Below are 26,085 nucleotides of genomic sequence, written 5' to 3'. Positions count from 1 at the left end.
ACTGTATCCATCTACAACTAAAAATACATTTAAAAAAAGAATAAATCTAAAACACACACACATGCACACATGTTCCCCCTCTCCCCCCATGACTATCTCTACAAGAGTGGCTAAAATTTAAAATACTGACAATAATAAGTGCTGACAAACATGCAGAGCCACCAGCACTGCACACACTGCTGGAAGGAATGCAGCGCACAGGCTCTGGAACCAGCTTAGTGCACCATCCTTAAGGACTGGCAGCAAAAGAATGCCATGCTCCTGAGAGGCCTGGTGGTGCCCAGGGCCACGCCAAGTCAAAGGAACAAGGAGGGCAGGGTGGGCCTGCATGCCTAGATAAGGCAGGACTCTGCCTTCTCTCAAGAACTCTGAGAGCTGATTCAAGCTGCCGGTACCCGCTCTGCACAGTGAGCGCTTGTAGCATGGACACCAGAGCAGCCGCTTGTTGGCACACAGACCATACAAGGAACTGAGCGAACTAAGCAAGCTACTGATGTCACTGCCTCTGCCAACGAACCTATAAAATCCTGTGGAGAGGATGTCCTCCCACAGCACTGCGAGGAATGGAGGTGCTCTTTTCCTGGAGCAAAGTCATGAGAGAGAGAGGTGCTACTGGCTCAGCCTGTCACCATTGAACTCTTCTTGGAGTCACTCATCTCTTGTAAGCTTTCCGCAGTGAATCACAGCTCTTGCACTTTGGCTTCAGGCACTTCCTTTGTCCTCTCAGCAACCTATCCCCCTGCCCTGGCCCAAGTAGGCTGTGGACCTGACAAGCAATTTCTCAGAAAATCACACATACATTCACCACACGGTACGGCAAATGCAGTCCTGGGATTCATGGGGAGACTTAAAGAGATGGCCACAGCGTGTTCACAGCACCCCACGCTGGAAATTACTCAGTCCCAAAACTGGTTGACAGGTAAACAAATCTGTGGTGACTCCATGTAGTGGAGTGTACTCAGTCAGAAAAATGAAGACATAGGCGGCAATGTCATTAGGTGACTGAGCAGAGAGATCGAGACCTCCTCCCACCTAATGCCTCCAGAAACCACTAAGGGGTCTCTGGGTCTCGGTTCCCCAGGTGAGATGATTAATCCATCTCTAAGTTCCTTTAGCCTACAAGTCTACCATCTTGTAATTCCAACCCAGGATTCAGGAGTCACGAAGTAGTGGGGGCAGGTCGGAATTCACTAAGGAAAGCAGCTCAGGCTCCAGGAAGCTGTCTATAAAGACTAACCACTCACCCCAAGGCTGTAATGACAAACCCAGGGAACAGTAACAATCCCTGAGGCCAAGTGCCCTTGGTGTGAAGGATTTGGGCTCCGAGCAAATTCTCAAGGTCATAAAGTTCACTCCCTCATCTTGATGGGTTTTTTTCTTTTCTTTTTCTTTTTTTGTTTTGCAGGCAGGGCTGGGGTTTGAACCCAGGGCCTTGTTTGCAAGGCAAACGCTCTACCAACTGAGCTATATCCCCAGCCCTTGGTGGTTTTATAAAAACTTGCAGGCATACTGCCTATGTAGTTCAATCCAACTTATTTTCAAGATTACAAAGAAGGGAAAGAGCCACAGCACAGTCCCAACTGGGCAGCCCTTCCCTTCTGAACACAGCCGGCCTCAGCCCAGAGTCTACAGGGCAAGTTCCAGTAGAGCCCCTGGAAACACACAGGACCTGGACGCCAGCTGGCTTACCAACTGCACACACGTCCTGAAAGAAACATAACTGACCCTTTCCTGGAGAAACTCCACGGGGCACTTCTGCCTGCTGTTCCCAAGGTGGACAGATGGACCCCACATCTAAGCTGCTCTCCCATTCAGGTCACCAGTATTCAGTGTGAAGGCAGATGCCAGGAAGCACTGGGACATTCAGAGATAGTCATGGACTTTCACTCTAAACCACCATGACTGAGGACAACAAGAGGCAGGAAGCCCAGCAGCGGTGAGTCTCCTCTGTCACCAGCTGGCAGGAGACCATGCAGGTGGCCCACTCTGCTGTGTCTTCAGAACCAGCACAGCTCCCACACCTGGGCTCTGGGCACTTCGGGGCTGCTGAGAACCCAACACCGCGGGACCTCTGCACAGGGACACAACTGGGCGTGGTGGCACATCCTGTAATCCCAGTTACACAGACTGCTGAGGCAGGGGGATCTGAGCAGCACAGTAAGACCCTATCTCCAAAGAAGAGTACTTGGCAAACACAGGGCCTGAGAGTACAGCTGCCTGAGCTACGCACCACCCCCCACCTCCCCGCTCACCCGCCTGTCTCGGCAGACCGAGGTGTATTTAGAGCGGCAGAGTGCCAACACCCTCTAAACCCGGCAGACACTTGGTTGGCTCTGGTATGACAGTCTTGTTTACACTGTCTCCCTTTCATGTGTCTCAGGGTCCAGGACAGAAACAGAATGCCCAGCTTCTCCTCTGGAAGGATCAGAAAGGAAAGGAGGGACGTGGATGGGGGAAGGAAGGATGGGTGAAAGACCGTAGAAGAAAATGGAGGAAAGGAAGGAATGGGGAAACAGGGAGGGAGGAAGAGGGGGGAGACAAGGAGGGAAGCGGACCTGCGCAATCACAGCCACGCCCTCCTTCCATTTCAACCAGTTCAAGTGCATGTGAGCAGGCCAGCCTGGCCCAGCCCGGTGCCCTCTTCTGAAGACCTAAGTTATCTAAAACTAGATCTGGAAAGGTTAAAGTAATTGAAGCAGAACTCCTGGGGTCAGGTTCACTAGAAGGGCTTTGGAAGGTAGACAGCGGACACAGAGACTCCACTGCCCCAGGACGTCCTCCAGGAAGAGCAGAGCCCTGTAAACTCCAACCCCAGCCCCATGACTCTGTTGCCAAGCAGAACTGAGGAAGAGGGAAGCTGCAGGTACAAGGTTCCACGCACAGTCAGTCGGAATCCAGCCACCAAGACAAGGGGTAAGGCCTTTGGGAGCATCTCTGCCCCTGTCCAGGGACAACAAACCACCCGCTTCCCCAGTGTCGCAGGCCTGCCAGGGCCTCTGGCACAGTGAGCTGAGCAAGCTAAGCCTGGGGCTGAGGGGCCTGACTCCAAACCAAGGACCAGCAGAGCCGCAGCCCCAGGCGGCCCGAGGCTGCTCCTCGAGCTGAGCCCACAGGCCTGAATTGGAACTCAAGCTCCATGGAAACCACTCCCCAAGGGGCGATGAAGTTTCCAGCACTTGGGGACACTTCAACTGTCCTGGCGCAAGCACAGAGCACTCATACTGTGGGAAGTGGCTGCACGGGGCCCAGGGACCTCCCCAGATGGACATTTCCGGGAAGACAACACAGTAGCCCAAGGAGGACAGAGGCCTCTCCCTTCTCCACTGCAGATCCTAGAGGTTCACTCGGAAGCACTGGGGGACAAGGAGGAGGCCAGCACAGTACTTTTCCACCAGCTCCCCAGTGACGTGGAATGGCACTCTCCAGGCCTTACGACCCCCCATTCTTCAACAGTTAGGCTCAGCTTTCCATTTTTTCTCTAAAATACACGCCTGATGCCTCCTGTTAACAATTTCCCATGAGAACCAGAAGAGTGAGTAAAGAAATATTTTTATCGACAGAGACCAACGTGGATTCTTAAGGAAAGAGAGGCCCCATTTTGTTGGGATACTGACTTCCAGAAATACAAGAGGGGGATCTTGGGGTGCAAACCTCCAATTCCCCGCACAGAGTCACAAAGACCAAACTGAGAAGCTGCCTGCAGCATGGGAACTAGCCCTGGGCTCACGCGCTCCCTCGAGGAGTGTGGCTGTCGACCTCTACTGGTCAGTGATGGCTTCCAGCGGCCCCCAACAAAGGCCAACGGGACATCCCACAGCTCCTGGTGAGCCTAAAACTAGCTCAAAACCTGTGGCCAGAAAACTGAACACAGCACACAAATTTATCAGTAACACCATGTTATAAACCAAACCAAGATCTAGCATGGAGAGACAGACTAGCAGGAAACACACTCCAAACGCTTTCTTCTTTCTTGTTTTCCCAAATTTCTTTTAATCAAATATATTTCTTTTAATCAAATATATTTTAATAATAAAAAACAATGAGGGCTGGGGATGTCGCTCACTGTAGAGCCACTGCCTAGCATGTGCGAGACCCTGGGTCCATTCCCAGAACCAAAAAAGAAATCATGTACTTTAAAAAATCATTTGGATTTGAACAAAAAGGGTATCGATCACTCCCTGCTAACGCAGGAATTTTAATCTTGGCCCATATTTGCCATAAGCACTAAGCCGAGTTATTGTGAGTCTGCTAGTGGCTAGTGGCCTGCCTTAGGCTCACTGCAAAAGGAAAGGTAGAAGTTTAACAATATGAAAAACCTCCAAAGCGATGGCACAGAGCTCATTTTAAGGAAACTGGAGGAGCCTCAATACAGGACAGAATCATGAGGAAGGACCATGGCTCTGCAAGGAGCACGCAGGACCACCATGCGGGACTCCAGGAGCTCTAGGGAACCTGCTTCCACCTGGAATCTGGAAACCACAAAGAACTGACCTGAGTGGCCTCAGCAGGAGACAGGAGGCCCGGAGAAACAGGAATTTAATGAATTTCACCACCTGCTATACAAGAGCCCAATCAGAGTAAGACACAGGAAAAGTTCTACTCTGTTCCTTGAGGGGCCTGTGCAAATGATGCAGGTGTCTTGCATCCACGCAGCTGCCAGATGTCATGAGCAGACAGCCAAAGATGGCCCGGGACAAGCAGAGGTCCTGGGTCTGGACTTTCCCCACCCCTCAGGTGGTGGTGACCTGCTCCTGGCACACTCGCCTGTCCCATCCATCCTGCCCACAGATTCTGTGCTGCTACCAGACACATTGTACCCATTATTTCACACGTCTCTCAAAGGCTCAGAGCTGCCTCACTGGATGTCCTGGCACAACCCTAAGGACATCAAGACTCCAGTGGTCAGGGATCCCCCTGGGGCCAGTTGTCCATGCAGGCTTGCTGAAGGCGACAGAATGTCCAGACTAGGTGTCAGTCAAGGAGTCAGGTGGGCTCTGCCTTCCTGCTGCCCTTCTCTCATTTTATAAAAGAAAGGATACCTGCCACCCTGAATCACACCTTGGTGCACCACCCCAGGGCATAGGAGCCTCTGGGTCACTACACAAAGACAGTCTGAAATATGGTGCCATGCTGCAAAAGTGAACAAACCCTTGGACTAGTCAGGCAGTGGCCAAGCCTTCCTTCCGAAAAAAATGAAGGGCCTAATCAAGTTGTCACTTAATGGTTGATATTTAAAATATACTTTGTGGACTAGGAGTATAGCTTAGTGGTAGAGTGTGTGCCTAGCATGCACGAGGCCCTCAGTTCAATCCCCAGCACCAAAATATAAACACACACACACATATACATATATATATAAACAAAATATGTCCCTAAAAAATCATTTAATGAGGCGGGGCACAGTGGCACACACCTGTAATCCCAGTAGCTTGGGAGGCTAAGATAGGAGGATAGTGAGTTCAAAGCCAGCCTCAGCAACTTAGGGAGGCCCTAAGCAACTTGGTGAGACTCTGTCTCTAAATAAAATATAAAAAAGGGCTGTGGATGTAGCTCAGTGGTGAAGCACCCCTGGGTTCAATCCCTGGTTCCCAAAAAAAAAAAAAAAAAAAAAAAAAAAAAATCAATGGTCTCAGTTCAATGAATTAAGTAACATTGCTAGAACAAAACTTCTATTCCTTCTATTCCATTTACTTATTTATTTCTATCTAGAAATGAGAAACAAGGGGGAAAAAAACAACAACATTAAACCCTATCTCACTCAAACACGAAACTCATCAAGGTTCATGAACCAACTGCAACACTCTAGGAAGCGTGGCCGTGTCACCATGTAACGCATGCTGAACCATGCTATGTTTTACACTGACTGATTTGACAACATTTGTGATATGTTATGCTGTTTTGATCAATGCAAACTACTAAATAAAGACAGCCCTATATAGAAGTAAAATTTCAACACTCAGAACTTACAGTAACAAAAAATTTTAGATTTTTCAAAAGTTAAAGGTATACACATATTTTTGTGGCAGAAAAGATTTCAGGATGAAGAACAGAAATACACTAGGAAAAGAGATTGTTCATGCCTGGTCTTGGTTGGTATTCAAATCACAGTTATTTATAATCTGTTGCATGCAGTTCAAACAGGGATGTTTAACAGCTGATTTTCAAACTCTCTGCAGTGTTAATGCTAGAAATGAACATTTTAGTCGTAAGTTTTTAAGCACAACTCTCCAGGCCCCATCACATATTGTCCCGGAGGGGAGCACTCTCCGTTTCTTCAGGGGAGCACTCTCCCTTTCTTCAGGGGAGCATATCCCTAGCACAGCTGCAGGGTCCCACCACCCTGGGCCCGCTGTGGCCAATCTAGTCCATCACGGCTGATATAAAACAGATGCCTGACCCAGAGGTCAGCAGATGGGGCAGCCGAAGTGAGGCAGGAACAATGCTCCAACCTCACACTGCAACTGCTCTCAGCAGGCGCTCCTGTGGTCCTCTGCTCCACAGAGGCCCTGGTGGTCTTACCTTGGGGCTGGCTTCCTCTTTGTCTGCTGTGGCTTCAGGTGCCCGAGGTTTCTCTTCTGCAGAGGCCTTCTTTACTTTTTTGCTCTTTCTTGCTGTTACTTCGGGACCTTTTCTTTTCTGCTTTGCCATCCTGCAACAGAGAAAGCACACTGCTAAATCCATAGGAAAAAAGAGGTTCAAGTCAGATAATATTTTTAAACAAGGGGAGAGAGCACTCTCCTACTATAAGAGACTACAAAGGTATTTCATAAAATATTATATATATAAGTGCTTTTTCGATTTTCTGGGTGTTTTTTCTTGGCATAGCATGCATACATTACATATTCCATTTTTTCTTTTTTAAGATAGCAATCTTTTTTATACCTTTATTTATTTGTTTATTTATTTTGTAATATGGTGCTGAGGATCAAACCCAGTGCCTCACACATGCTACCCGAGCGCTCTACCACTGAGCTACAATTCCAGCCCTATATTCCATATTTCTGACCTCACATGAAAATAAAGTTCCTAAAATTAGGACAAATACCATTTTTAGTGACAATATCACAGTTTTCCAACAGGTGAAAATTTGCATCTTCCATTAAAAATTTGGGTCAGTTTTATTTTCTACAATTCTGGACGAATTCATATTCCTAAACAGGCTATGGACGAGTCACCCACCCTACCACAGGCGCCTGACCACCCACAGGTGGAAGGGCTTCGGGATCACCAGGAGCCTGAGGCATCTCCTCCGACCAGGCCAATCGTGAGGACTTAAGCAAGAAATATGGGATGTGAGAGGAGAGATGTGCCTAGCAGGCCCATTTCCTCCCGCACAGCAATGACACCTGTATAACAGAAAAAGTCCACAAACCGTAAAATCAATTCCCTCCATGGGATTACGTGATGAGGGAACCAAGAGAAATGGCTGAGGGTGCCAGAGCCTGGAAGCCTAGGATGGGGAAGGGGAGAGCCCTGGGCCTTTCAGGAAGTCAATGGCTGCTGCTGGGACCTGAAGCGGGGACCCACTGCCTCCAGGAGGGAGAAGTAGAAACTAGCAGCCCAGAACCCCTACCCACATGGAACCCGGGTTCCTATGGGGGAGACAAATACATACCATGTCAAGGATGAGAATTGCCATGCAAAAGGGGCGGGGTCACAGGAAGGTGACCTGGAAGCATAGTCAGTGGAAGAACACTTGCCTCGCTATGCAAGGCCCCGGGTTCAATCCCCAGACACCACCACCACCCTTCACCCCACCAAAGGAAGGGAGGAAGGGAGGGAGGGAGGGAAGGAGGGAGGAAGGAAAAAGAAAAAGAGGATGATCATAATGAAAAGTGCCCAGAAGTAGCAAGCATCCCTAAAGACCAGATTAGGGGTCAAATACCACTCTACATGAGAGGAAGTCAGGGGAGCATAAGGTGGACCTGGGTGGGTCACAAGGGGAGCCAGCACCAAGGACCTCCAGTCCCATTTGGGTCTGTCCCTGATTATAGCACACTGAGAATATTACTATTCCAGAGCCAGAAAATTCCAAGCTCCGTATTCCTTAATTAAGCCTTATCTTTAAAAAGTATGTGAAGCCAGAGGCTACAAATTTCAATTAACTGTGTAATAAGATATCTTGAAAGAATGAGAGACTGTTGACACAGGGACATTGAAAACACAAAAGATGGAGCCAGCCCATTACCTTGTTAGAGAAATAAGTTCAGCAAATATTTACACACCAGTTACTATAAAAGTTAAATCTATATTCATTCTGTAAGTTATCATTAAAAACTTTAATCACTAAGTCTATTTGCTAAAAAGAAAAAGACTTTTCCATATTATAGAGTGACTTCTTTTAACAGTTCTAAGAGATAACTCATAACTCTGAGACACCGAATGTTTCTTCTAGAAAATATTTACTTTCATCTTTGGTCAACTGACTCTCAAGTCTCAACAAGGGCAGCCAGGCAATTCAAAGAACAACATCTTCAACAAATGCTGCTGGGACAACCGGATAGCCACACATGAAACAATAAATTTGAAGCCTTACCTCACACCACACACAAAAATGAACTCAAATGCATCAAAAACATAAATATAAGACCTAAAACATAAAATTCTTGGAAGAAAACATAGATATAAATATTTTTTAAAATATTTATATATTTTTTATATATTTATATATTTTATATAGTTGTGTTGGATACATCTTTATTTTTTTAATTTTTAAAAATATTTTTAGTTGTAGATGGATATAATAAGTTTATTTTTTTTAATGTGCTGAGGATCAAACCCAGTGCCTCACACATGCTAGGCAAGCATACTAACACTGAGCCACAACCCCAGCCCCAGATATAAATCTTTATGACCCCAGATTAGGCAACGGTTTCTCAGTAACATAAGTAGCAAAATTTAAAAATTCTGTGCTGCAAGTGATGCCAGCAAGAAAGTAAAAAGGACGATTTACAGTATCAGGGAGGGCATTTGTACATCACACATCTGACAAGACCCGTGAATCCAGAACACGGGAAGAACTCTTACGACTCAATAATAAAAGGCAAATAACTCAATTTTAGAAAAAGCAAAGGTTTTCAGTACACACTGAAGACCTGAAAAGAGGCTTACCCTCACTAGTCATTTAGGAAATGCAAATCAGAGATACCACTTCACATTCAATAGGATGGCAACACAGGGTTAGACGGCTCAGTGCAGAGCGCTTCCCGAGCAGGTGCGAGGCACTGGGTTCCAGGCCAGCACCAAAGGAGAAAAAGAAAAAAAAGACGTAATAACTAAACATTGCTGAGAATTTGGAAAAACTGAAGCTGTCATTCGCTGCTTGTGTAGGTGGCAGAGACACTCTGGAAAACAATCTGGCAGTTCCTCAGAAAGTTAAAAACATGCAGTTACCATATGACTCAGCAATTCCACTCCTAGGTACATATCCAAAGGAAATAAACACATCCACATTAACGTTTGTATTCTAATGTTCATAGCAGTATTACTCATAATATCTAAAAGGTGGAAACAACCTAAATGCCCACCAATGGACAAGTAGATAAACAAACTATAGTGTGTCCAGAGTGGAATATTACTCAGCCACAAAAAAGTGAGATACTGATACATCTACAAAATATGTCCCCTTGAAACATGATGCTAAGTGAAAGGAGACAGACACAAAAGGCCACATGTTACACAATTCCACCTGCATCAAGTGCTCAGAATGAGCAAACCAGAGACACACAAGGCCAGTGGCTACTCAGGCTATGGAGAAGTAGCAGTCAGTAACTGCTAGTGGGGACAGGATGTCTTCTGGGAGGAGGAAAATATTCTAAAGTTAGATTCTGGCGGTGGTTGCACAACCCCATGAATACACTAAAAAAAACAAAAACAAACTATAATCTCTCTCAAGTTACCATAAATTTAAAAATATAATGTTCAAGTGCTGTTTTAAAAAAATACGAACGATAGAAACAGGGGAAAATACATGTGCTAAGATACTTGTTGTAGAAGGCTCCTTGTGCCCTCAAAGTGGGCTGTCTGTTCCTGGCCACGGCTGAGGTCATGGCTACACCGCAGCTGAGTAGCGGGCCACCCTTGATCAGTGCCATTCCCAGTGGCTGGATTAATTTCTGTAGAGCAACTGAAAACCCAAGATTTCCCCTCTGTTTGGTGGTTGGGAGGATTTAGAGAGGGTCCAGGATGTTAAGGAAGCCAACCCTCAGAACCACTGAAACTGAAACTGCTACAGGAATTAGCATTCAGAGGCTTCACCAAGGCAAGGCCCCGACAGTTTTACACAGACCAGTCCACTCACCCTTGGGACCCATGCAGCTGGCGTGGGATGCGGAAACAGGCACACCTGCCCATCAGAGTAGAAAATCAATAGAGTATTCTGAAATTGGCAAATAACCACACGACAAGCATATTATTTAGAAACGTGGAAGTAATCCCAGTAGAAACAGCTGCAACATTGAACTGTGCTTGCCTCTAAAGAGTATAACTGGGGGCAAAAGAGACAAGTGACTTTGGTCTGCAAGTCATCTAGCGCCATGTGAGTTTTCAGTTACACGCATATGTGACAGCTAATTTGATAGGTTAAAAAATATTGACTTTTAGCTAGGCGTGGTAACACATGCCTATAATCTCAGTTACTCAGGAGGCTGAGGTAGCATGGCAAATTTGAGGCCAGCTTCAGCAACTCAGCAAGCCCTAAACAATTTAACAAGACCCCGTCTCAAAATAAAAAATAAAAAGGGCTGGGGATGTGGCTTGGTGGTTGAGTGCCCATGGATTCAATCCCTAGTACCAAAAAAATAAAATAAAAAGGGCTAGGGATGTAGTACAGTTCAACTCCCAGTATCAAATATAAACAAAAAAAACAATTTTTTACATGAATTTTTTTAAAATTACATGTACAGTATTGGTCAGAGAATAGGGAGAAAGGACATTATTATGCCCTGCTAATGGGAGGATAAATTGGTGCATCCTTTCTAAATGACAATTTTATAACATTTATCAAGTGCTTTGGCCCAGTAATTCCACTGCTAGGAATTCATCCTAATGAAATAATCATGGACAGAGATTTATATGTACGCAGATGATAATGGCAACACTATCTCTAATATTAAAAAATTGAAAACACCATAATTGTCCAACAGTAGCGGGCTGGGTAAATGAATGACTCCTCTGTGCAAAGGAATATTCCAACAAAACCATTAACAACTGTGATCTCAAGGAACATCAGTCACGTGAGTAAGTGCTCATAATACAATATAAAGGAAAATCGAATATTAATCTCGTTTTGTGAGAAAAATTATAGACAAATGTGCACAAAGAAAAAAGCTAAAAGGAAATACACTAAAATATGAACATTTTAGGGGTCGGATTATAAGAATGTTTATCGTTTTCGTATGCTCTTCTGTAATTTCTACAATAAAAGCAAAAGGAAAGAATTGTTTTAAGACACAGCTCAAAAGATTCAAACAGCAAATGAACAATTCCACCAGTAGAAAGCAGATGGGCCGGATTGAGCAAGCACGGGAAGACGAGAGCTGCCGAGCCACACTGCCAGCGGTCGGGTTGGCACACGCAGGCAAAGCTGCAGGTCGCCAAGTAGAAAAGCATCTCACAGGATCCTGATGAGATAAATCAGCTGACAGGAAAACATCAGGCACACCTTTTAAACCTGAAAAGACCACCCACAGACCCAGCTGCAGCCTCTTGCCAGGGGCATCAGCTGTGGTCTGGGCAGGTTCTAGAGGGGACCTCCCAACCCACCAGTCAAAGGCCCACCTTAAGCCCACAGATCTCTAAGGGCTCAGTGCAAGGAATCCAGGAGAATGGCAGCGCCCACACCTGGACTGTGGCTCTGTTTGACCCACGCTGACCCATGCCTAGTCCATGCTCTGAACAGCCTGCTTAGATTAGTGGCCTCCCAGCCTCTGCTATTCTGCCCATGGACGCTGCTCCATCCCCTCCCTCTTGGGGTCTATCTGAACACTCTTACGCAGTCACTCCAAGCCCACCACCATCCCAATGCCAAGCTTCCACTGCCAATCCCACCTCCTGTCTCTCCAGCTGGCACCCTGGAATCCAATAATCTTTTAACCTCACCAAGACCTGCAATTCACTGATCCTACTGCATTTCAATGTCCCTCACTCCTCTCTGTTCTCACCTCCAAAATGTAATTTCCATGGTTTCTCATTCAATCACTCCCTTACACTCTCTCAACTCCCTTGTGGCTTTCTCCCTTCAGGGCACTTGCCTGCAAAACCCCACCTCAGGGACCTGCCTGCCCGTGTATTCCAAGCCTGCAACTCCACAGAGTTGGAAAGCCCACAGACTTAGGCTGACGAGTCTCAGTTTAAATTCAGAAGCTCTAACCTCAAGGGGACCGTCAGTGCTACACAGCGACTGCACACCTCTCTATCCTCTCTATTCCGACCTCTCTCCAGACTGATTCCTTCCTTCGATACTCTTCATCTCACACCTCCAACATCTCTGTTCTCAGTAGATGTCCTTAAGTTTTGGATCACCGAGAACACAGAAAAAAATCCTAGGGAACTTCCACAAGCTCCCACCACATCATCCATCAGTAGAGTCCTCCCCTTTACCCCTCAAGGCAGTGCTTTAAGCAATTCTCCCCTCTCCTGCATCATTAGCTCTTCCCTTCTACCATACCAGTTATGACCTCCCATATCTCATCACTCTCTGCTCTCCACTGGCCCTTTGATGCACACTGAATTTCTCAGGAACTCCTGTCCTCTCTTGCACCCTCTCCCCAGCCCCTTCACCACAATCGCACCCATGTGGCTGAGTCCCATCGATGAGTTTCAGCAGCATGTGTCAGTTGCTCCCAGCCCCTCTCTTGGCATGCATGTTCTACTTTTCCAGCAGAGACAGCACACTCTGCTGTCTCTTTTTTTTTGGTGGGGGTGCTGGGGATCGAACCCAGGGCCTTGTGCTTGCAAGGCAAGCACTCTACCAACTGAGCTATCTCCCCAGCCCCCTCTGCTGTCTCTTGATGGCCCTGATCTTGAACTCTGAAAGTTCTGGGTTCTGGATTCAACTTCCTTACTCCCTTTGCAATCTTGCTTAGCAATATGGTTCCAAATACGAGTTAGATATTGATGGCTTCTAGCTTTCTCCAATTGGAGGTTTCTTCTGGGCAATGTCTCTGCACTACACTGCCGATTCGCTCATGTAACTGTATGTACACCTACACATCACACCCACACACATATCATGTCAAGACTCATTCACGATACTCAAAGCTCCTGATCATCCTCCACAAACCTGATCTTCCCCAAGGTGTCTTGCCTTCTTGATAAACAGCCATCTGATGAAATCCAGATTTTAGCTCAAGGTACAACCTCAGTGCCACTTACAACTCCTCTTCCTTTCTCACACAAAAATCCAACCACCACTAAATCCTGTTGGCTCAAAAGCATCCAGAATTTTACTATCTCTCACAGCCTGCTACAGATCTCAATTTTGCCCTCATCCCTCCAGCTGATTTCCCATCCTGAATGATTTCAAAACACCTCAGTGAGATTACATCTCACCTGACTGAAAACTTCCCGAGGTTTCCCCTTCCACTACAAGCCAAAGTCCTCCTTGAAGCTGAAGGGTCCCACGTGATCAAACTGCACTCAACACAACTACTCCTTTCTCTTTTCTTCACTTGGCCCTGGGCACACGGAGCTCCTTGCTGATCCCCCAGCACTTGATGTTTCCAATACCTAGAGAAGCTACCAAGGTGTTTCACTCCTTAACCTGCTCCGCCTCTCCACTTTCCGTATCTCTGTCGTGACTTTTCTCCATGGTATATATCACCACCCGGTACGTGGTCTTCCTCATCTGTCTCTTCCCTCTAGAATATAGTTCACCAGACTCGAGGTTTGTGTTTCGTTCACTGCATTTTCAGCCATATCGACACACACGATGAACCCGGAACGTTTTTTAAATGAATGAATGGATGGCGGAAGGAAATGCAAAACATGCTTATGATAGAAAGGGAGCTCCGAAGAGCCTCAGCAAGGATTCACAAAGCTCCAATCCGCAAGACAGGCAGGTGCCTGGACCCAGCGAGTCCTCCGCTCGCCCGCGTCCGCCAGCCAACCCTTCCATGGACGCCGGCATGGCCTCCGAAAACCCACGTGCAGGGGCCAGCGCCCAGGATGCTGATCTCCTGCGCGGACCAGATCGCAGGCACCCCGCAGCAGCCCCGGGCACTTACCTGTACAAACCTGCGCGCACCTGCGCGCGCCCTGCTAAGGCGAGGAGGCCAGCTTCCGTCCGGCCCAGCGCCTCAGATACTCGCAGACCCGCCTTCAACCGCGCGGCGCCCCCCATTGGGCGAAGCCTGCCTCGGTCTTATGGCCGACCAATGGCAAGTGGCAGCCTCAAGGGGGCGGTCCCCGCCCGGGCGCAGAATGATTGCGTCATCTCTACGCGTCCTAGTGGCTGCGGGAGCGCCAGTTGCCAAGGCAACTCGCCCTCTGGCCGACATGTGCTAGCTCGTGTGTGCAACTCTCAGCCTAGTTGGAGCCGGTGAGCTCTAACTGTGGGCATCCAGACTTGGTGCTGAGTTCTTAAAACTCGGGTACAGAAGGACAGGTGCTGAAAAGAGAACACAAATAGGGACTGCTGCAGTGGTGCTGTGTACCGTCTTAATACGCAACAAGGTTATGCATGGCACATGGATGTCCGAAACGTGCAGAGGCATCCAAGAACAGCAGTTTAGAGCGGAGGCCGCCACAGGCGGGACGGGTGTGAAATATGTGTCACTCCACTGTGTGCAGGTAGACGCAGACCTACAGGGAGTAGACACGAGGTAGAATAGAAGAAATGAATAGATCAGGAGGCAGAGGCAGGAGCATCGCCAAGTTCCAGACCAGCCTCAGTAACTTAGCAAGACCTTGTCTCAAAATAAAAAATAAAACATAAAATACACACACACACACACACACACACACACACAAATATATATATATATATATATATCTACAACATAGTATATATATATATATATATACATATATATATATAAAATAAAATATAAAAAGGAGATGTGACTCAGTGGTTAAGCGCCCCTGGGTTCAATCCCCATTACGCCCGCCCACCCCCCCATCACCAAAAAAAAAAAAAAAAAAGGTCAAAAGGAAGGACACAAATATACTTTTAATCTTAAGTTCCAAGTACCTTTCCAGTCCTGTCACTCCCCAAGTTAGTTCACTCCCAAATTTCTGGGAAATCTGTAAATTTTAAGAGTTACTGGAAATTCACCACTTGTGAAAATTACCTTGGACACTGTTCATTAGCTTACATAATGACTAGATTAAACAAAGAAGAGATACCATATTTTAAGAAACCTATAATTTAGGGGATTCTCCAACATCATGTACTGATCAGATAATAACACCATGCGAAGGACTAGACACCATAAACCACCTTGTGATCATCAGAATGATGTCATCCTTACCTTCCCATGCCCACCCCTCACCAACTTTCTTTGAACCCCAAAAGTTTTTCTCTTGAGAGGGCCTGCATTCTCCCTTGAATACATCTTTGCTTTTCTTAAATAAGTCCCTGCATCAGGTAGTAGCTAACAATGAGCAGTGAAAAGCAGGCAAGTTCACAAGTATTCTTTAAATCACGTTATGGTCTTCTTTAAACTACTTCCAAAGTAGACAAGAAAGAAAAGGGTGGTAGCTAATTGTAGAAAATAAACAGAAGCAAGGGAGCTAGTTGGAAATCATGTCAAGAGAAAAGGATTAATGGGACTCTGTTTTTTATTTTTTATTTTTGTAGTTGTAGATGGACAGCATACTATATATATATATATTTTTTATGTGGTGCTAAGAATCAAACCCTGTGCCTCACACATGCTAGGCAAGTGCTCTGCCACTGAGCTACAGCCCCAGCCCCTAATGGGACTAACTCATGAGAGGGTTCATTGATTTCGAAGTAAAACTAGGAATTATAGCTATAAATATCTCCATTTGTCTTGGAAGGAAGAGTCCTTTAGTAGCACAGGTGCACTAAGGTAACTTCTGACCAGCTATTGACCCCAGTGCCCACATGAACATGGGATTAACTTGTAGATGAAACCCCCTTAAATAGGATGGCCACCATGACAGTTCGGGTTGATGTGAAGGAGGAGTTGAACACCTGATTAGGAAAGAGTACAGAAGGTGGTACCCAGTTCTCCTGGTAAACATCAAACAATAATAAATTTGGAGACAGCATTGTCTCCCTTGTTGTTCTCTGCTCCGAGATGGCCCACTCTCTCTCCAGAGTGTTCTCTGCTTAAGCCTCACTTTGCTTTTACTTTACTTTCATCTCACTTATAATAAAGTTCTCTTGCATGACTTTTAGTGTCTGACTTTAACTTTTCTTTCATCAGAACACAGAGCAAAGGTTTGGAGTTTCAGCTCCCTGCTTTCCTGTGACATCTGTGCCTCTAACTGATGCAGGCTGAAATTCCTTTATATCACATATGTCAACAACCCCACTCATCCTGAGTTGAGGCCCTGCTCCAGGAACTCCTGGGACCTCTTCTGGTGACAAACACCCTGTGTGCCAATTGTCAAATTTTAGAAATAATAATCTAGATGTTTTTGCCATCGGAGGAGAGCGTGATAACTTGTCAACCAACTTTCGAGGTAAGCATCAGTGGGATGTAGTAGTACCAGAGGAAAGGTGGGGTCGAGGGGACTTACGGTGCTAGCACAAGTTAGTGCTCTCTGGTATCGCTCACTTTGATAATTAGCTTTCTAGTTTCTTGCTGTTATGAGTAAATTATAGCAAATACCTAGTTTGTCTCCCTCATGTGCATGTAGGAGAGTGTCTACAGAGTACATACTCAGACTTGCCAAAACAGGAATTAGCATGTTGGAGATTCAGTTTTCAAATAGCTCCAACTGGCTCCCACAATGACCACACAATTCCACCCAAAAAACACTCACCCTTACTAATAATATATAATAAAATATGTGCATATGTAAACACAGTTGGTTTTGCTTATTTAGCTCTGGGAATATATGGGTAGGCAATGCACATCAGTTTTCCACTGAACACAATTAAAAACTGATCGAAATATAGCCATTTAAAAAAAATTCTAGGATGGGGATATAGCTTAGTGGCACAGTACTTTTGTAGTATGCACAAGGCCCTGGATTCAATCCCCAGTACAGTAAAAAAAAAAAAAAAAAAAAAAAAAAATTCTGGTCTCTATTCCCCACTTGGGACAATTTAAAAAAAAGGAAAGAAATACTGGTTCTGTTTTATGGTATCTGAGTGCCAATTGAGCAGTAAAATATTATGAGGCTAATAAATAAAAGAAAAAGAATCCCAAAGCAATTAGCCTGACATTTAGGCATTTAGGACAATTTTCACCTAGGGGGCAGTCGATTCTAGAAGAGCCAGAAGAAAGGCTGAGAATCTGAGCAGGAATTCTAGCAGTTTTGTGGGCTGGGGGCCCAGAGTTCAATGCCCCATGTTCTAGCTGAGAGTCAGGAAAGCTACACTGTAGGAGTGACCATGAACTAGAAGTAAACCGACTTCACAGGGCTTTCCTGAAATTCACCTCAAACTCATCTCAGTGTCTGAAACTGCATTGGAAGGATTCAGGTATCATTGCTGGTGTCACTAGCCAGTTGAAGGAAGAAACTGTGAATTCTAGAAGACAATCTCCTGGGCCCTAAATTATATTTGCTTAAATATTCTGTCCAGCTCCATAGAAAATAGCTATGTATGCAAGAAGACAACACCATAGAAAGCCAAGAAAAACTATGTACAGCGAATTGCTGATGTACCCATCTGACAGTGTAAAGTCATGGATCATGATAGATAGCTCCAGTTACATGTTAAGGTGACGTCCAATGGTCAGTATTGTAGGGCCCAGGGGCACAAGGAGCATCCTCAGTGGTTTGTGATCCTCGCAGGAGAAGGCCTGGCTTTACTCCAGAACCCAGGTACCTGTTCTATGAATCTTATTGGGATTTGCCAAAGACACCACAGAGTCTTATCCACCTCATACCTCCCTGGCATCTCGGGTCTTCCAAGTTATACAGTCCAAGTCAAGACAGTTGATACTACAAATCCCACCTGTTGCAGAGCCTTCTCTTGCCAGGGGACCCAGTCAAAACTCAAAATCAGACTTTCAATTACCCAATACATAGGTGTTGGTCATAGTAAATATGATATAAGCAGCCTCCAAAATCCAAAGGATCCAAGGAAAGGCAGGACTCTTAGTGGTGGAAGATCATATTTATGTTCTATTTCTGCATAACAAATGAACCCAAAATTTAGCAGCTTAAAAGAACATTCATTTTCTCAGTCTCTTGGGTCAGGTTCATGGGCATGGCTTAGGTCTATGCTTCTGCCTCTCGGTTTGTGGTACCTCAAGCTGAAGTAGGGTATCTGTCAGGGCTGTGCTTTCATCTGAAGGATTATCTGGGTTCATCCTCACTCATGCAAATACTGGAAGGACTCATTCCTTAAAGGCCACACCCCACTGGTAGTTGGCACCCCTCAGTTCCTTGCTACATGGCCTCTCCACTGGGCAGTTTATGACATGACAGCTGACATTGTCCAGAGACAGTAAGAAAGAGGGGATACTAATGCATGGACTGCTTCTTTGCAAACTAATCTCATAAGTGACTTCCCATGGTTTCTGTTATTCTGTCCATGAAGTCATCTTACATTCAGAGAGGGGAATTCCCCAGAAGCAGGAAAACCAGGAGACAGCCATCACCAGGGCCACATGAGAGCCTGCCTGACCCTGGGGGAAGTGCGATCACTTGGTCCTGGGACATATAGGGGATGTTCGGGTATGTCCAGACTACTGGACCCCTAGAACTTCCCTCAAACAACCCACCCCTGGAGCTCAGAGCTTCATATCCTTCTCTTCTGGACATGAGTGTCTTACCCGGGCACCAGAGTACTTGCCACCTGGCATCACCAGGTCTGATGAGCATGATGTCATCTATGCTATAGATCACTGGAATAAGACACTTATGTCCCCACAGATACTGTCCATTTAAACTCTGTGATGGGGAGCAGAAGAGTTAACACAGTCCCTTGACAAGGCTATAGGTGTGATTCCCTGTACCTCCCACGTGAGCACAAATGGTTTTCCATTCTCTCCTGATAGGATCAGATGAATAATCACACGCCAGGTGCCCAAAGCTGTGCTGATCCGTTGGAGCAGATGCCACCAGAACCACAGCTGCAATGAAGGGACATGAAGCAACAGCACATGCCTCAGTCACATGATCCACAGGAACACATCATCAGCCATGTTATCTTTGGGGACACATTCTTTGATTTCCAAGGGTACTGGTACCCAACAACCACCCAGGTGAGGGACTGTCTCTAATTCTCCCTCCTGATCAGTGATGACTGTTTCAGTAGCTTTCATTTGGCCTGTTCTACCACAGTGGCACTTACTCCATGGATCAGAGACCTAATGGCAGGGCTGCTGGCCACCAAGGTGGGCTCACCTTGCTTTGCACGTAGGGTGAGTCAGTGGGCAGGTGAAACCTACTGTGAGGACTCCCCTGTCAGGCACAACTCAGGGGGAGCTAGGTCTGGTATCAGCACTAAATCAGACCCTGTCTCCTGTAGTCAGCAAAGGTCCCACATTGCCTTCCCCCAGCGTATGATCCTTCTGGGCCTTGGTTCCTGTGAGTAGTGCCTAGGGGGATATTTATTTTATATACTTTCCATGGTCCTACAGAATTCTTCCCATTTCTTTTCAATGCATGGGTCCTGGGCCTAAGGATAAGCTCAATTTGTAAACTCACCAAGGGACTGTGACTTCCTCATTTGGTGGCTAATAATAGGCTTCTGTGTATTGGCGTTTTTTTTTTTTTTTTTTCCCTGCTACTGGGAATTGAACCCAGGGATCTTGCTAGGTTACCCAACCTGGTCTCAAACTTGCACTCCTCCTGCCTTGGTCTCCCAAGTTGCTGGAATGATAGGTGCATGCTACCATACCTAGCCACCTCATCAGCTCTTGATCTGTATTAATTATACAAACAAAGCCATCCCTCGTTGGCTGCCCATCTATCTCACTCAAGTCGGTGGCCATTGCCACAGGAGCCTGCAGACCTTGTCCCCTGGTTGCTACTCTGGCCTTGCTTCCTTTTGTGGTCACTCCATCCACTGCAGCTCTGTTCTCCTACTGCCAGCCCTGACCTACAGGGGGCAGCCACACTAAGCCTCTCAAGGATGCTGGGTTCTCCCCATCACTCATCCTGGGAGCTACAGAGAATGACAGGCCTTTGAACCCCCAGGTCAGCTGTGGGTGTTCTGGTCTCTCCCCACAAATCTGTTCTAACACACCTACCCTGTGTGCATCCTGACCACTATCAGGGCAGTTCTAGCACCTGCACCTTAGTTGCTGAAGGTCATCATAATTTCTGAGCCTCAAAAAGTCATCTTTTTGACAGAGGCTATAGAAAAATACATTTTTTTCATCATTTCATTTCAGTTTTGGACATGCTAGTAGCCATGAGCTCTCCTAGTGCTCAGAAATATCCTCCTAAACAAACTGGCTTCCGTGGAGAAACAGCTGATTCCAGGGTTGGAGCCGGGGGAACAGAAGATGAGGACAATCTTGTTAGGACAGTCAGTAAGGAAGTGGTCACAAAAAAAGGCAGAGACTTACCTAAAGGACATAGGAATGGATGGTTCTTGTACAACCAGACGACCACATGTAAAAGATCAAAGGGAGAGCCCTACCTCACACCATATCTGAAAATTAACTCAAAATGAATCAAAGAACTATGTAGGAGCTAAGACTATAAAAAAATCCTAGTATAAAATATGGGGGTAAATCTTCACAATCTTGGATCTGGCAATGGTTTCTTTAGATGTGCCAGAAGCATCAGAAGCACATGCAACAGAAGGAGAAATAAACTGGACTTCAGAGAAATGAAAAACTTGTGCACATCAGAGGACACCATCCAAGAGAGTGAAAAGACACCTCTCAGGATGGGAGAAAATATTTGTAAATAATATATCTGATTATATCAGGCAATTCAACTACCTGAAGACAAACAACCCAACTTTAAAATGGCCTTGAATAGACTTTTCTCCAAAGGAAATATGCAAAATAGCCAACAAGCACATAAAGATGCTCAGTGTCATTAGTCAGTAGGGAAATGCCAATCAAAGCCACAGTGTGATACCACTTCATACCCAGTAGGATGTTATTAAAAACAAAAAACAGAAGAAGAAAAAGAAAACATTGACCAAGATGTGGAGAAAATGGAACCCTCATCCCCACTGGCACAATGTAGCTGCTACTGGTGCAGGTACCGTGGTGCTTCAGTGAATGAAAAAACTTGTACATGAACCTTCTCAGCAGCTCTCTTCACAACTAAAGGGAGGAAACAACCCAAATGTCCAAGTGATAAATGCACAAAGAGGGGTAGATCGCTACAATGCAACTTTACCCAGTCATAAAATAATGAGGGATTGATGGTGCTTTACGTGTTTTCAGGATGAGCCCTGAAAACATACAAAATGAGAGAAGCTAGAGACAGGAGGCTATATGTGGTATGCCTCTGCTTATGTGGACTCTCTGGAGTTGGGGAAGCCATAGAGGCTGAAGACCAAGATGGTTGCCGAGGCTGGGAGGAGGGGGACATGGAGTGTGTGGTGGGTGAAGTCTCCTGCAGCAATAAAACTGTTCTGGAACTGGACAGGGGAGCTGGTAACACAACATTGCAAATGTACTAACTGGCCTTGAACTGTTCACTTTAAGATGGTTAAAATGGAAGAAAATAAGGAAAGACTGAGTAATAAGGAAGAAGAGGGAGAGGAAATGTTCTTTCTAAACTCCTGGTTGGAATCTGGCACCCATTTCGCAGGAAATTAATAGAAAATGTATGCTTCCAAAATGAGGAGTAAACAAACAAACAAAAAAAGACACAGAAGACAGGAAGTAGGAGATCCTACACAAGAGAGGCAAAGACAATCCTCATCTGATCTCCCTGTTAAGTGAGACTCCAGGATCACAGCTGTGCATCAACAAAAAAGACAAGCCAGGCACAGTGGCACACACCTGTAATCCCAGCGACTTGGGAGGCTGAGGCAGGACGATTGAAGGTTGGTCAGCAACTTAGTGAGCAACTTGACAAGACCCTGTTTCAAAATAAAAAAAAAATAAAACGGCCTGGGAATGTGGCTCAGTGGTTAAGCACCCCTGGGTTCAATCCCTGCTACCAAAAAAACCAAAACAACAACAACAAAAAACCAGAGAGGGTGACCAGAACAGACTAAAACACATCAGAAATCATGTGGGAAGGATTTACTCCGATAAGATGAAATCGATAAAAAGAAATGTGATATATCTGAATATTCCAACTGGTGATTTAGATAAATGTTGGAGAGTTTGGAACTGAAAATGTGTGTGAATGTAAAACAACTAAGCAAAACAGAATCAAAAAGGTACCTGTTCTAAGGGGGGAAAAAAAAAAAAAAACGTTGTAAAGGAAAAGAAATCTCAGTGACCAAAATAATGGGAACACAGCTTATTGCCCTTTGGGACGATGGTGGGGTGGGGGAGGAGAGAGTTTCTGAGAGAGATGCAAGGAAGAGATCAAATTCCCATTTCCTTTGCAGAAAATTAATAGATGTGCCTAAAATTGAAAATTCATGAAGTGGCTAATAAGCACGCTATTTAGAGCTACAAGTTTTAAATGGCTGCCTCTGAGAAGGAGGAAATGGGTGAGAGGACAGAAGTGGGAAACTGATTTTTTTCATAATAAAACTTGCAGGGTTATTTGAATGTTTTATGCTATGCACAAGTATAACAAAGATAAAAATTAAAATGTTTAATAAAGCAAAAAAAAAAAAAAAAGATGGTTAAAAGGGTGAGCAGCTCAGGAGGCTGAGGTAGGAGAATCATGAGTTCAAAGCCAGCCTCAGCAATTTAGTGAGGTCCTGAGCAACTCAGTGAGACCCTGTCTCTAAATAAAATATAAAAAGGGGCTGGGAATGTGGCTCAGTGTTTAAGACCCCTGGGTTCAATCCCTGGTACCAAAAATAAATAAATAAATAAATATTTTAAAAAAATGGCGAATTCTATGTCATGTATATTTTACTGCAATGAAAGGCTGGGGGTGGGCTGGGGTTGTGGCTCAGTGGTAGCACGCTTGCCTGGCACTCGTGAGGTCCTGGGTTTGATCCTCTGTACCACATAAAAATAAAACAAAGGTATTGTGTCCACCTACAACTAAAAAATGTATTTAAAAGAGAAGGCTGTGGTAGAGAAGCACAGTGGTAGAGAGTTCCCTAGCATGCACAAGGCCCTGGGCTTGAACCCCAACACCGAGAGGGGGAAATAATCTGTCTCTCCCCATTTAATATGGTTGTCAATAAGAACTAGTCTGGGGCTGGGGTTGTAGCTCAGTGGTAGAGTGCTTGCCTAGCATGTGTGAGGCACTGGGTTTGATCCTCAGGACCACATAAAAATAAAATAAAATAAAGGTTCATCAACAACTAAAAAAAAATATTAAAAAAAAAAGAACTAGTCGGACCAGGTGTGGTGGCACATGCCTATAATTCCCAGTGACTCTGGAAGCTGAGGCAGGAGGATGGCAAGTTCAAAGCCAGCTTCAGCAACTTAGTGAGGTCCTGAGCAACTTGGTGAGACCCTGTCTCAAAATAAAATATAAAAAAGCACTGGAGATGTGGCTCAGTGTTTAAGGCCCGTGGGTTCAATCCCTGGTACCAAAGAAAAAAAAAAAAAAAAAGAACAAATCTGTTTGCTTTTGTCTTCAATTTAAGGTTCCTCCCTCACCACCATCCTTGTTGACTTATGTTTATTGAATCTGTAAAATAATAACATGACTCCAAAAATCAAAACTATCTAAAAAGTTAGACTCGGAAAATTGTCGTTTCCTCCCCATCCCACTACTTCACTACTCCCACCCGCCCACCCCACTCCAAAGGTAACCAATTTCATGAGCTCCTGGTTTGTCCTGTTTTCCTAACAATGATAAACAGAAAAATGAATATTTACTTCCCCTTCCTTCCCACATAAATGGCAGCATCCTGCACACCCTTCTGCCCCAAGCTCCTTTCCTTGTTCTGGAAATCTCCCCCTCAAACTGACATCTCCATTCTTCTTGACAGCTGATGGTCCTCCCTGTGTGGCTTTGCCATGGCTCATTTCATCATGCTCTATTCTGTGAGCATTGACTCCTCTCCAATCCTGCAACTATAAATAACTGTGCACTGAATAATCTGCACACATATTTTCATATTGGTGGCATGACTTCAGGGTAGATTGCTAGAAGTGGGGTTGCTAAATATATACCAGTTTCCCAAGATCTTGCCAGGTTCGTCCAGCAATGTGTGGAGGACTGTTACCCCTCAGCCTTCCCAAAGAGAACATTGTCCACATTGGGATTTTTGCTAATCTGAGAAATGACATCTCTGTGGCATTGATCTCTCCTACGATGATGGAAGGTGACCATCCCTTTACAAACACAAGGCACCACTGAAATTCTTCAGTTCCTAGCTGTTGTTCACCTTCCTCTCAGGTTTCTGATCTTCCTCCTCAGTACCTGAGTTCTTCACATGTGAGAAATCTGTGTGTATGCTGTGACACATCTTGGCTTGTCACTGTCCCCTGACTTTTGTGTGTGGTGTTCTTAGCCTTGCAAGTGTCCTTTGTCACTGTGTGGTTTAACTTACCAACCTTCCCTTATTGCAGGAACATCCCCAGACCCAGGTCAAGGACAAACTCATGTCTGTTTCTCCTGTTTCTTGAGATTCACTGTTCACATTCAGATATCTGATCTGAGTCCTTTCCTGTGTGTGAGGTAAGGCCCAGAGCCAATGTTATTTTTCTAATTGACTGTCCAATTATCCCAACACCAATTTCTTTAAAAATCATCTTTGCCCAGTGATTTGGATACAACTCTTATCACATTGTTTCCTTATGGAGTCTCTTTCTGAATTTTCTATTCTATTCTCATCCGCCTATTCATATGCCAGTGGGATATCAATTTAGTTAAACATTGTCATGTGCTGTGATACCAAGGAGGGCTAATTCCCTCTAGTGCTTCTCAGGATGCGTCTGCTATTCTTTCGTGTTTAGTTTTCCATATGCACTTCAGTATCAACTTACCAGGAAAAAGCTTGCTGGTATGCTTACCAGGATCATTTCAAGTATATAAATTAATTTAGAGAAAACAGATGTCTTCATGGTGCTGATTCTTCCAAGAACAGGCCTGCCTTCCCATTGGTTGGCATCCGCATTCACATTTCAGTCTTTGGTGTATGTCAGAGTTTTATCCAGCATGGGTCTGGTCTTGTTTATTCCCAAGTACTTTACTGAAACAGTAATGGGATTATCTCTTCCATTATATCTTCTGGTTGTTGATGGGAATGGTTGTTGATTTCAGTGTGAGTTTTTTGTCCTATCACCTCAATGCATTCTTGATTATTTGGGGAGGTACATACGTTTAATGATTTTAAGAAGTCTCACTCACCCCTACTTCATTGAACACCATTATTGGCATCTGGGATACTAAATTCTCCTTTCCCCTCAATTCTCATATTACCTAGAGCTCCATCTTGGGTCCAGTACTGCTATTTCCCTCTCTGGCCATCTGTCTGCCCCTCCCTCTCGCCTCTCTCCATGATTTCATGTTACCATGACTTCTAAATCTCAGTTGATAATGACTCATGAGTTCTGTGTGTAGCCTAGACTCTCCCTCTGATTTTTTTTTTTTTTTTTTTTTTTTTTTTTGCAGTGCTGGGGATCGAACCCAGGGCCTTGTGCTTACAAGGCAGGTCCTCTACCAACTGAGCTATCTCCCCAGCTCTCCCTCTAAATTCTTGACTTGCCTGCTCCTCTATAAGTCATCCAACAAACGCTCCAACTCAACATCCCAGCACGTGGCTGCAGGAGGAGGCGGGTGCTGTCCTTAGCCCTGTCCCTCTGCATGTCCTGTTCAAGTAACAGTGGAAGATCTCAAAAGAGCTTGCTGATCTCCACCTCTCCTACCTGCCACCTCCAGGCCCCCTAACTTCTCACTTGGTCACTGACAGCTTAAAGTTCTCCCCATTTT

General features: G+C 45.3%; 1 protein-coding gene across 1 annotated transcript in view; it reads right to left on the bottom strand.

Moving 5' to 3' along the window:
• C18H7orf50 (chromosome 18 C7orf50 homolog) overlaps window positions 1-14,341 on the bottom strand; it is a 121,533-nt gene extending 107,192 nt beyond the window's left edge. Inside the window, exons 1-2 of the mRNA XM_047534172.1 lie at window positions 14,226-14,341; window positions 6,520-6,649 (exon numbers count right to left, since the gene is read on the bottom strand). Of these exons, the coding sequence (XP_047390128.1) occupies window positions 6,520-6,649; window positions 14,226-14,341 (246 nt within the window). The remainder of the gene's footprint in view (window positions 1-6,519; window positions 6,650-14,225) is intronic.
• Between the last annotated feature and the right edge of the window lie 11,744 nt (window positions 14,342-26,085).

This window comes from Sciurus carolinensis, chromosome 18, assembly GCF_902686445.1.
Source record: "Sciurus carolinensis chromosome 18, mSciCar1.2, whole genome shotgun sequence".
In the NCBI taxonomy this organism is placed as follows: domain Eukaryota; kingdom Metazoa; phylum Chordata; class Mammalia; order Rodentia; family Sciuridae; genus Sciurus; species Sciurus carolinensis.
The sequence above is the reverse complement of the archived record's forward strand: the minus strand, read 5'-3'. Positions and strand labels throughout refer to the sequence as shown.